Here is an 11,827-nt window from a genome sequence, read left to right on the forward strand (position 1 = left end):
TATATATATATATTAGCTGTCTTCACACACACCAGAAGAGGGCATCAGATCCCATTGCAGATGATTGTGAGCCACCATGTGGTTGCTGGGAATTGAACTCAGGACCTCTGGGAGAGCAGTCAGTGCTCGTAACCACTGAGCGGTCTCTCCAGTCCAAATCTATATACCTTACAGAACCATACGGGGATGGAACCTGCGACCTTGGCATTATCAGCACCATGCTCTAACCGACTGAGCTAACCAGTCAGAAGAGTCATTACTTCTTTAGTAAAAAAATAAACCTAGCCTTAAAAACAATTTTCCCTTTAACAAGGAAGTAAGAGCTGAGTGTGGTGTCCCATGCCTGCCAGGCCAGCACTTGGGAGGCAGAGGCAGAGAGGCTGATGCAAATCCAAGGCTAGCCTGGTTTCCACAATGGCCTGGAGCCGGCAGGGACTCACCTGACTTCCAGATGTCCAGGTGAGCATGCAGCACGTCCCCGCCCAAGGGTGCCCGCTGGCGGAACTGCTCCTCGGACATGGCGCATAGCTCTTTGCCACCCAGCTCCTGGAAGGCCTTGCCCGCTGGAGGCAGCCGGTACTGGTGTTCTGTCCACAGAAGCCACTTCTGCACGTTACCAGGGCTCCAGTCCCCAGGGTCTGGGCAAGAGACACCATCCTAGCTCAGGGCTGCTGGTGGGCTCAACCCCAAAGGTGGCTGTCCATGGGATGGAACACCCAGGAGGTTTTGTTACCCAGGACCACACATCTAGAGCCTTGAGAAGGCAAGACACTCCTCAAAAGAGCCTCTAAACCGAGCTTGTTTCCTTGGTAACCCAGCGCATCTCCATGTCTCTCTAGACCCCTGGAGGGCCTTTCTGGAGACCACAGCTAGAAGGAGAACAGATACATTCAGCCAGAAACACACAAGCTTTGCTAGAAATGTCTTGCTTTCCACAATCTTCTCAAGGAGAAAACCCACCCAGGAACCCCTCCATCCTGGAATCTTAGAGACCAGGAGACTGGAGCGGGCAGGAGAAGGGGTCCAATCCTTGCCCAGTGCTTAGAAAATAGATTTGTAGCAGCTGCCCCCAGTGGCTATAGGTCAGCTAACGCTGGAGAAGGAAGTCATCAGCTCTGTGTGCCCCTGGGAAAGAGCTCTCAGGGGGAGCCTAGCAGGGCACACAGCTGGAACCAGACTGGGTCACAGTGGCAGTGCAACCGACCTCCCGGTGAATGCTGGTTCCAGCCAGTGTCCCCGCTTAGTGACCTGCAAGCTATACTGCTCCCGCTTCACAGAGGTTGTTTCCTTCCCCAGGTCAATTCAATTTGTTTCTGTCCCCATTGTTCTGAGAGCACACCCTGCCTCAAGGGGAGCTGGAGGAAGAGTCTCTTCCTCATTGGGGAAGCGGTCTCCTGGGAGAGCCTTCTGGAGTGTGGGAAAGAGGAGGAGAGGAGATGTGGGCAGGAGCTGCCTCAAATGGGGACGCCACCTGGAAGCCTCTAGCAGACTGGAGGTGGGGGCCATGAGGCAGGAGCTGAGTGTGAGGGCAAGAGAAGCTCCCCCTCTTCATGGGGGAAGCTATAGGATAGAGGCTGGGACTCTCCCTGGCCTACAGCAGGTTCACCTACGTTCACCTATAGCACTGGCTCCATGAAATCTCCCAGACCAGGCATGCATGCACGCACGTGCACACACACACACACACACACACACACAAACACACAGAGAGAGAGAGAGACAGAGAGAGACAGAGAGACAGAGACAGAGAGAGACAGAGAGACAGAGACAGAGAGACAGAGAGACAGAGAGACAGAGAGACACACACACAGAGAGACAGAGAGAGACAGAGAGACAGACACACATAGAGAGACAGAGAGACACAGAGAGAGAGATACAGAGAGACAGAGAGACACAGAGAGAGAGAGAGACAGAGAGACACAGAGAGAGAGAGAGATACAGACACACACACACACACACACACACACACACAGAGAGAGAGAGAGAGAGAGAGAGAGAGAGAGAGACTGTCCCTTGGTGTCCCCTCCACATCAGTTGACTAGGGCTACGTCCAGCTGTTTCTTTATGACCCAGCTCCATACAGAGGGACCTCTAGGTCCTGTTCATTGCTTAACCTCCCAGTCCTTGCACAGGGGCACAGGGAGGGCCAAGCAGGTGATGCCAGTCGACAGTTGTTTATTGAGTATCTATTATGTCCAATGCTGTCTCGGCACTGGGACATACAAGTCCTCCAGTGAGGCATGGACAGTGAGGTAGGAAGAAACCTAGTTCCAGACGAACAAGAACAAGAAAGAGGGGGAGGCCAGAGGTGAGTTGTGGGAGACGATCTCAGCAGCGGATCAGAGGTCTCCCGGAGATGCCGCCCATTAAGACCTGGAGGAGGCCAGGGAAGGGCTAAATAGGTCTTTATGGGAAAGCATTCTAGGTGGCAGGACCAGCATGTGCAAAGGTCCTGAGAGAGCACTATAGGAAAAGCAGGGATGGGGGTTGGGGATTTAGCTCAGTGGTAGAGTGCTTGCCTAGGAAGTGCAAGGCCCTGGGTTTGGTCCCCAGCTCCGAAAAAAAAAAAAAGAACCAAAAAAAAAAAAAAAAAAGGAAAAGCAGGGATACCTAGTGGTTAGAACAGAGCGAATGACAGGAGAGAGAAGCTGAGTCTCAGAGAAGGTGAGGACCCTGACGGGAGCAGAGCACTGAACACTCTCTATTCATGAAGTGAGGGCCCCGGGCGGGTGTGGTTAGACATGGGCTCTGGCTCCAGCTGTTGCGAGTCTGGGCTACCCATGTTGATCTGAGGTCATCCAGCCCATCTCCACCCTGCCTGTATCCCCTGCCCCGGGGCAGAGGCGGCAGGGAGGGTCTCACCGGCTGTGATATTCAGCAGCTTGCATGCAGTCTCGATATCTTTCAGGACCTCGCCCACCACCATGGACTGCACCTGCTCTAGGGAGTGTTCATCCAGCGTGTTCCCAGAGGCCTGGCTGTCGATGACTGGGCACTGCTCAGGCTCCTCCGGGTGGTCCTCCCTGGCGCTGGCCTCGGGGACTTTGGCGACCCAGCTGCCATCCTCAGGGTACATGTTAAAGTAGGAGAGGTAGAAGGCAGACAGGCCCTGCTCAGGGGTGGCGGGTGGACTAGGACTCCATTCCTGCTTCTCGAGGCCCATTGCCCCTGACGCTGCCTTCTCCACCCCTGTCCGCAGTGCCACATCTGGGGACAGCAGCAGGCAACCGGGGGACACGTTGCTCAGGCCAGGGCTGGCGCTGCCCATGCTGCAGCAACGGCGGCTTGGGGCTGCTTCTGCAGAAATCAGAGAAGAAGGAAAATAGGTCTGATGGCTATCCGGGCTCTGTGGGGGACCCCTAAGCTGGTAATAGGACTCGGGGCCAGCAGGCAGTGGGCTGGGCCTGAGAGAGGCCTGGGGGCTTCTGGGTCACTGGGCACTGAGTATGGCATGACTGGAAAAGACAATGAGTTAGACGTGTGGGCAAGAAGGGGCCTGGGCAGGTGGGAGGGGCACATTTTCTTTAAAGGTCTTAGGTGGGAGCACTGGCTGGCCTGAACCATCTGGTCCTCCTGCCTCCTGCAATTCCCAAGTGCTGGACCCATCTCTGGTTATCCTGTAGGCCCCACCGTGGAGCTGGCTTTTGCCACTTGGGTGGATACGGCAAAGGAGAAGACCAGGTCTGGGAAAACCCTTGGGTTTCTTTAAGGGCTACAACTAACATTTCAGGAAATGCCTTACAATCCAGGGAACCGCTACCTGTGCCCACCCCCTCCCCCGCTTGCTCAGTGCCCAGCTTCCCCACCCTCCAGCACTGCCCAGCAGGAGAGAGAGAGCCAACAAGGGAGAAGGTGTTGCCTGTGGGTCCAGCCTTTCCTTTCAAAGAACTCTTTAAGCAACAAGGAAGAATAGGTTTGGGTGGGTGGGGTGGACAGGGGTCAGGGTGGGTCTGGATTAATTTCAAGTCCTTCTGTGCAACCGTGTGTGTGTGTGTGTGTGTGTGTGTGTGTGTGTGTGTGTGTGCGTGTGTGTGTGTGTGCGCGCGCGCGCACCACAGGCTCTTGCTATTTACCGAGGCTGTGCCCGTAGCCTGCTCTGCCCGAGTCCCCACCCTGGCTTGTGCCCACACCCTGTGCCCCAGGTGGTGGCCCCACCCGAGGAGAGCCTCCTCCAGTCTCCATCCCCCCTCCATCCCACAATGGCCTCCTGCCCCGTCCACATCCCCAGCGGCCCCATGCTGCCACGTTAGGACAGTCTCTGCCAGCTCCCTGGGCCCTGTGCCCAGCCGCTAGCTTTTCCAAGAGGACTTGGTTCCCTGTCACCTTATGTTTGCCTGGCCTCGGCCACAGATGGGAGGGGAGATGGGTGCTGGGGTCCAGGCACTGTTGCAAGAGGGGCCAGCTGGGCCAGTGCTGGCCCTACTGTGTCTGCTGAGAAGGCTTTGCAGCCCTGGTATCTGTGCCCTCCTCAGGGAAGGCAGCCTGATCTTTCTTCTTACCGATGTGGCAGTCAAGATGCAATGACTTCTGGACCCTTCCCCAACAGTGGCTCCCTCTCTCCTTCCCAGCTCCCCTAGCTTCCCAATACCCAGAGCTCCCCTGACTGAATAGCTATGTAGCAGACAGAAAGGCAGCCCTCTAATGCCTGGGGCCTGATGGCTGGGCTTAATGGCTGGGGAGGCCTGGCTGCACCTTTGGTCTCTCATGGCAGCAGCTGGACTGGGGCAGGAGAAGACGGTGTCACGGAGAATGCAGACTCTGTCATGCCAGGGTGCCCACACATACCCTGTGCTGGATGGTCATGTCAAGTTGACACAAGCTGAAGTCATCTGAGAGGAAGGAACCTCAGGTGAGGAAAGCCAAGCCTGCAGCCTGTAGAGGTGGTTTGTTTCTTTTTGTTCTCTCTGTTTGTTTGTTTGTTTGTTTGTTTGTTTTGGTCTTTCAAGACAGGGTTTCTCAGGACTGTGTAACAGTCCTGTCTTGGAACTCTCTTTGTAACCAGGCTGGCCTCGAACTCACAGAGATCTGTCTGCTTCTGCCTCCTGAGTGCTGGGACTAAAGGCCTGTGCCACCACTCCTGGCTGAGTATTTTCTGAATTAGTGATGGAGGGGGGAAGGCCCAGGTGATTGTAGGTGGTGCCATCCCTGGGCTGGTGGTCCTGGGCTCTGTGAGAAAGCAGGCTGAGAAAGCCATGTGGAGCAAGCCAGTCAGCAGAACCCCTCCATGGCCTCTGCATCACCTCCAGCCTCCAGGTTCCTTCCCTGTTCCTGTCCTGACTTCCTTTGATGAACAGTGGAAGTGTGAGCCTAGTAACCCTTTCCTCCCCTGGTTGCTTTGGTCATGGTGTTACCTCACAGCCCTAGCTAGGACACCCACCCAGAGCCTAGGCTACCTGGACTCGAGGGTCTCACCTCATAGATGCAGACAGCCAGGCTCATCTTCCAAGGTTCATCTCCTGCTCCTGGCTGCTCACCCCTCCCCACTACCGAGTTCATCTCCTCCCTTCATCCTTTTACCCCGACTCCTTTGCTCAAGACCCTGGCACACAAGGCTCCCACTGCCTGCCTTGCTCCGTGGGCTGGGATGTGTCTCAGTTGGTAGGGTGTTTGCTCAGCACGCACGCACGCACGCACACACGCACGCACACAGAAAGCCCTGGGTTCCATCCCCGGTCCTGCATGGGGGCTGTGTGGTGATTAGTGGCAGGGTTTTGAACCAGAACCACCAGTCAGCATGGTCTCCTCGTATCCAGGTTCCAATAAAGCTAGCCTTTCTTGCCTTGTTCCTTGCAGGGGGATGTAATCATGGTTTTCCCCCTTGTGTTATTGTCCTTTTTCCCAAGATGCCATTCTCTCTCATTCCAGGCTCCTTAAGCCCCAAGCCCCCAGGGATCCCTTCTAATGTCTCCTTTTCTGATGACCCACCGGTGACTGGTAGTTTAGTCTGTGACTAAATCCTCAAAAGGCCATCTGCTGGTGGGTCTATGAGCTCATGGGTAAGGCTGAAGCTCAGGGAGGGGGTAGGCGGGACCCATGATGCATTGAAGAAGCAGGATCTAACCAGCGATCAGACATCAAAGTCACTGCTCAGTGGACAGACCAAGGTCTGCAAGGGCCTGGCGTGTTGGACACAGGCCACCATCCCTGTCTCCCTCAACTGCCCAAGGGCTGCAGTCTCCTGAGTGACGCTTGCGGTCTCCAAACTTTGAGCTGATCTCAGGGGTAACGCCACGTGTCTGGATTAAGGCTCAGTGGGGTCTGTCTTGCTCTTGCCCCAGAAGCCCTGGTTACCTCTCCAGACAAAAGAGGGCTTGGTAACAGCTGGTGCAGGCCGGGCCAGGAGACAGAGCCACATCAGAGGGTTAGTGGGTAGGGCTTCATAGCTTGAAGTCTATCTCTCTATCCCTCCTGTTCCCCAGGAAGGCAAGTATGCAGAGGACACAGAGGAACCAATGGTGGAGCCTGGGTGCAACTGGTTCTTGGTACCCCATTCTCTTCGGGGCCACCTTTGCCTCCTGTTTCCTCTGTTTACACCCAGCACTTCATCCTCAGGGAGTGGAGTTGCCTGGGAGGCCCTCATGAAACACCTGGTGGCTGTGTGTTGTGAACCCTGCCCTCTCTATCCTGTGGGGTTCCTTCTTCCCAATCTTAGTGGCCCAGACTCCAGGACTCAGCTTTAGACCCAGTGGGGGTAGCACTGAGGGACATCAAGTGAGGGAGGTTACCGTAACCCACTGCCAGCCTCTCATGGCCTCACGACAAAGAGGCCTGTCCTTGCCTGTTGGCTACTCCCCAAGCCCTTCCAACGTCTGCACCCCTTAAATAGTCTAGAGACAGAGTATAGGGCAGGACTAGACCTGGTGAAGAACCCCACAAGAGTGGGTAGGACCTTTCCACCTGTACCCCAATACCCACCAGCTGGTCAGCACCTTGGAGAGAGCCAGGCCAGCCTAGGTTATAGGGAGCCCCAAGGTTACTACTTCCTTGCCTTTCCCTGCCTATCTCTTCAGGCCCCACCTTCCTGGGATTCAGCAGCCTCACCCTCACATCAGTCCTTCAGGAGAACTGGATTCAGGCCTCCTCCCTGCCAGCCATGCCGTGCCCAGAGTCCCAACCTCTCTCCATTAAAACAACCCCAGCGTAGTGTGTGATTGGTTTGGCCTACACGGGACCTTGAGAGAGAAGTGGGATGAGGAGAGGGACACATCTGAATGTCTCCAACTGTCCCTGGAATTTGTGTCCACAGGTTCTGAAAGGCTCCCCTCTGACAGCAGTTATGACAAGCAAGCCCCCAGCCAGGGTGAGCCTGGGCCTTGGAGAGAATCCACTAGCCGCCCTATCAAGTTCAATTTTTTTTTTCTTTTTTTTCAGAGCTGGGGACCGAACCCAGGGCCTTGCGCTTGCTAGGCAAGCGCTCTACCACTGAGCTAAATCCCCAACCCCTATCAAGTTCAATTTTGCCTGGCTTTCAGAACTTTCCAGAAACTGCACTTTACATAATCACTTTGCCTTCTGTGTGTGTGAGTCCCCCCACCCCCTTCCGGGAAGCTCTTTTATTCAAGGGGGGTCTTAGGGTCCACGTGGCTGCACTTCCTGTCTAGCAGACATACCTCCCACATCTGAGCCCACAGACACAGGATACAGCAGCTTCTCGCTCACTGTCCCGGGAGCCTAGGACAGAAGGATCGAGGAGGCGGGGACTCAAGACCCATTCCCAGACAAGAAGTGCCCATAGAGATGTGCGCTCACACAGGACAGGAGACAGGCTTCTTGCCGCCTGTGAGAAGGGACTGCATCTTGACCTCTGTCACAACCTCAGCCTGAACCCCAGCTAGGAAGTCCCTTTGCCACATCTCAGCCCTGGGCCGGGGGTGGGGTGGGGTGGGGTGGGGGTTACAGGTGCCTTCAATCTGGAAGAGCCCTGGGGGGTGGGGGCTCTCACTGGCTTTTTCTTCTGTGCTAGAGGGGTGGGGGATTTGTCCCAAGGCCCCTTGCAGGGTGCTGGTGAGGTCTCTGCTTGGCCAGAAGTGAACAGAAAAACGGTGGGAGAGTTGCAGAAGGTGGTTGGAGCCCAGGGCTTTAAATGTCAGCGAGGGCCCAGGGCGATGGCGCTAGGGTTTGCTTTGAAGAGAGAGCTGCTCTACCTGCTCAGCCGCCTGTGGGGGCTCTGGGACGAGGGGAGGGTCCCAAGCCAGCGCTAAGCCCCGCCTCCCAGCCCCGTGGTTCTAGGTTCTAGGTTTCTTCTGGGACAGTCTGTGCTGCTTGTTTTTTTGTTTTTTTTTTTTCAGAGCTGGAGACCGAGCCCAGGGCCTTGCGCTTGCTAGGCAAGAGCTCTACCACTGAGCTAAATCCCCAACCCCATGTGCTGCTTGTTAAATGGCTGCCGGTGGCCGGGCTTGAAGGGGTTGGAATACGGAGCGGAGATATCAGGAGTGGTTGTTTGAGTGCGCATTGGGAACCGGTGGAGGAGGAGACTGGAGAAGAGGAAAGGAGAGGAGGGAGGGGTGAGGGGAAAAAGAATTGAGGGAGGGCTAAGCTCCCTCTTCCTACCCCTCCCCCCACCCTACCCAGGTCTATCCTAGTTACTGGCCTCATCCACACCTCCATACCTTCTGGCAGGAGCCAGAGCCAGAGATTCCCGCTCATTCTATGCCCTCCCAAGCCTAGGGTACAAGCTGGTAAGTCCAACCAGCGTCCAAACAACGCCCACGCAGCTTTCAACGTCCCATTCCGGCGGGCGCATCTCCGTCATGATGCCTCCCTTAACTGAGGAGATGGTCTCCTCTAACCTTCTCGCTCAACGTACCAGGAGCTACAGATATGTCCCGTCTGGCTCTGCGTGCCCGGCCCCGGTCTCCTGTTGGAACTGACCCTTTCTAGGTTCAGCGCAGGCCACAGTAAGCCGGTCAGCATAGATTCTCCCGTGCCTGTTTCCTGTCAGGCCCATCTCTTAGCAGCCACTGGGCCTCCACGGGGTGTAGCCCCTCTGTCTCAGGTCTAGGTGCCAGGGAAGTCCCACCTGACTCACAAGGTCCCCAGGAGCATGGGTGACAGGTAAAACTTGCATCTCTGGGCATGCAACATGCCTGGCATGGAAGAAATGCTGGTCTACTCACAGCCTGGCTCCTAGAGCCACCCCTGTCCTCCTCAGCCTCCCCGTCCTCCTCCACAGGCAGCAGAGGCTCAGCTTGACAGAACCATCCACCCGGTGGGCAGCGCCTGCTTGCCGTTCCCTCTACTTCAGGCCCGGGGGGAGGGGGGAGCTCCGGGGCCTGTTTACCTTGTTACTCAGGGGAGCAGCTGGTATGGGGCACTGTAGCTTTATTGAGGGTTTCTGGAAGCTGTTTGCCTGGGGAGGTGGGAACAGGAAATGGGCTGACTCTGTCTTGGCCAGGGGGAAAGGGTCAACTACCGAGGGCTTGTGGATCCTCCTGGGAGGAGAAGCAAGGAGGTCTCCCCCTCCCCCATGTACCTCAACCAGACTCAGGGACACCCCAGGTTCTCAGGCCCTCAGTCCCCACCCGATCACCCTCCCCCCTCTCCTCACTACAGGGATCTGACAAATCTTAGAAGGGAGTAGTACCATGTCAACTAGCCAGAGGACCTGGGCTCAGTACCCAGGATACATATGAGAGACCACCAGAAATGACTCCAAGCTGGGCATGTTCTGGGGGGAGGGGGTGGTGGGTCTCTGAAGGACTCCAGGCAGCACCTTGTCCTCCAACCTCCGTGTGAACACCCCTATCCCTACACACACACACACACACACACACACACACACACACACACACACACACATTCTCTGTCTGTCTGTCTGTCTGTCTCTGTCTCTTTTCTGTCTCTCTCTCTCTTTCTCTCCCTCTCTCTCAAAACAATGCAAGTTTTAAAGACCCAAACAGGGAGAAACGGATCCCTTCCCTGTGAGGTTTAATGTGAATTAAAGACCAGCCTGTGGGGCTGGGGATTTAGCTCAGTGGTAGAGCGCTTACCTAGGAAGCGCAAGGCCCTGGGTTCGGTCCCCAGCTCCGAAAAAAAAAGAACCAAAAAAAAAAAAAAAAAAACCAGCCTGCACCCACAGGACAGAGTGCTGGGGCTCAGACACCTCAGAGACAGAGGCCCTGTCTCAAATCCCAGCCAGTGTGGTGACACACACCTTTAATCCCAGCACCCCAAGGCAGAGGCAGGCAGGTCTGTGAGCTGGAGTCCAGCCTGGTGTACATAATGAGCTGGAGGCTAGCCTGGTCTACATAATGAGACCTTACATAGTAAGACCATCCTCTGAATAACCCCCCCAAAATAAGATAGAAACAGAAAAAAGAATAGAGCTGTGTGCTTCAGACCCCCCATATACACACAAACACACACACATATGTTGCTTTCTTTGTGTGTCCACACAAAAGTCATAACCCCTCTGCTTTCCTGGTGCCTAGGTTTTCTCTATGGTGCTCTCCACCCCACAGCCTGCCAGTCTGAGCCACCCTGCTCTGCCATGTTCCTGGGCTCTGCACCTGTCTCCCTTGCCTTCCCCCATGTTTTGAGCCCTTAGGTCTAGTGAGACCCTGCCTGTCCACTGTGGCCAGTCAGGAACACACTTGCTCCTTCCCTCTGGCAGAGCAGCCGAGGTGGCAGTGGCCCCACGGCTGCCTGAGTTTCACCTTCAGGGAAGAGCTGGTCAGGTCCCCGGGGAGCTACACAAATACACAGCCACCTTCCCCAGAACCTGTGTAGGAAGGGCTCTGTTCAGGGCACACAGACATGAGGCCCCCAGAAAGAAGAGGTGCTCCCTATGCTCTGGATCTGACCCAACAAGGAAAATGGCAGCATATGGGAAGAAGAAGACGTGAGTGTGAAGGGTCCCTAGTATCTGGAACATGGGCTCCAAGCTTGCAAAGCTGGTCCTCACTTTGTGTCAGTCGCCAGCCTCCCACAGATGACAGGGAACCCCACAGAAGGGCGCCATGCCTCCTACCACACTTACCCGTTAGCTGCCTGCTGTCCGAGGAGTCGGCCTCTTTAGAGCTATCGTCGGGGAGGCAGTGGGCAGCTCAGGGCCACTGCTGGGTCTCAGTCAGACATCAGTAGAGCCAGCAGGGCTGGAGGGCAGAGGTGGCTCTTGGGTGGGCTGCCAGAGCCTCTCCACCCTTGAGCGTGAGTCTGAGGCCTCAGGCCTGCAGGTCTAGAGGCAGGCCCCTGTCAGAGGCTCAGGGTCACCTGCTGGCACCATGACAAGGCCCAACCTGGGGGTTCTCACCGGGCGCAGGGCAGCGAGCTGGGGTGTTAGGTGTGGGAGGCAGTGCGGACGGACGGAGTGCAGGAATGTGCTGGAAGGAAGTCAGAAGTGAGATACAGACTTAGCCAGCCAGCTTTCCCATTATAAGTAATCCTTCCTTATTTACCTGAACAAATATGGTCCCTGCCTACCTCAGACCGCAGGCGGGCTCCTGGTTAACCCTTGAGGGCCTTGCTTCCCAAGGGAAGGAAGACTCAGGCCCTCCTCCCTCCTTTAAATGACCGTGGCCAGAATGCACAAAGGATGTACCGGTGGGACCAGGATCTGGACTCAGAGTAATCATCCCAGGATGGGAGCAAATCAGCAGGAGCGGTGACAGTTCAGGGCCACTCACTCCTGGGGTGATCATCAGGACAGGTCAGGGAGTCTGTGAGGGCTTTCTGGACATGGTGCAGGGGAGTCAGTCAGTGAGGGCTTCCTGGAGGTGATAGTGTCCATATGCTCAGGTCCTGTGAGGGCTCAAGAGCCCATCTGCTGACGGGAGCTATACCCTCTCTACCCCACAGCTTTCTGCAGGCCCACTCCCCTACAGTGACT

The 11,827-nt window shown here is 55.9% G+C and overlaps 1 protein-coding gene across 2 annotated transcripts in view; it reads right to left on the reverse strand.

Annotated features, from left to right (window-relative positions):
• The window catches only part of Spdef (SAM pointed domain containing ets transcription factor), a 14,533-nt gene extending 3,139 nt beyond the window's left edge, over nucleotides 1–11,394 (reverse strand). Inside the window, exons 1-4 of one of the 2 annotated variants that reach the window (XM_087598336.1) lie at nucleotides 10,979–11,394; nucleotides 7,611–7,671; nucleotides 2,863–3,297; nucleotides 441–638 (exon numbers count right to left, since the gene is read on the reverse strand). In XM_087598336.1, the coding sequence (XP_087454462.1) occupies nucleotides 441–638; nucleotides 2,863–3,268 (604 nt within the window). In that variant the 5' untranslated portion in view covers nucleotides 3,269–3,297; nucleotides 7,611–7,671; nucleotides 10,979–11,394. The remainder of the gene's footprint in view (nucleotides 1–440; nucleotides 639–2,862; nucleotides 3,298–7,610; nucleotides 7,672–10,978) is intronic. The other variant, NM_001109530.2, reaches the window with a different exon arrangement.
• Between the last annotated feature and the right edge of the window lie 433 nt (nucleotides 11,395–11,827).

This window comes from Rattus norvegicus, chromosome 20 (assembly GCF_021556685.1).
Source record: "Rattus norvegicus strain SHRSP/BbbUtx chromosome 20, alternate assembly SHRSP_T2T, whole genome shotgun sequence".
Classification (NCBI taxonomy): domain Eukaryota; kingdom Metazoa; phylum Chordata; class Mammalia; order Rodentia; family Muridae; genus Rattus; species Rattus norvegicus.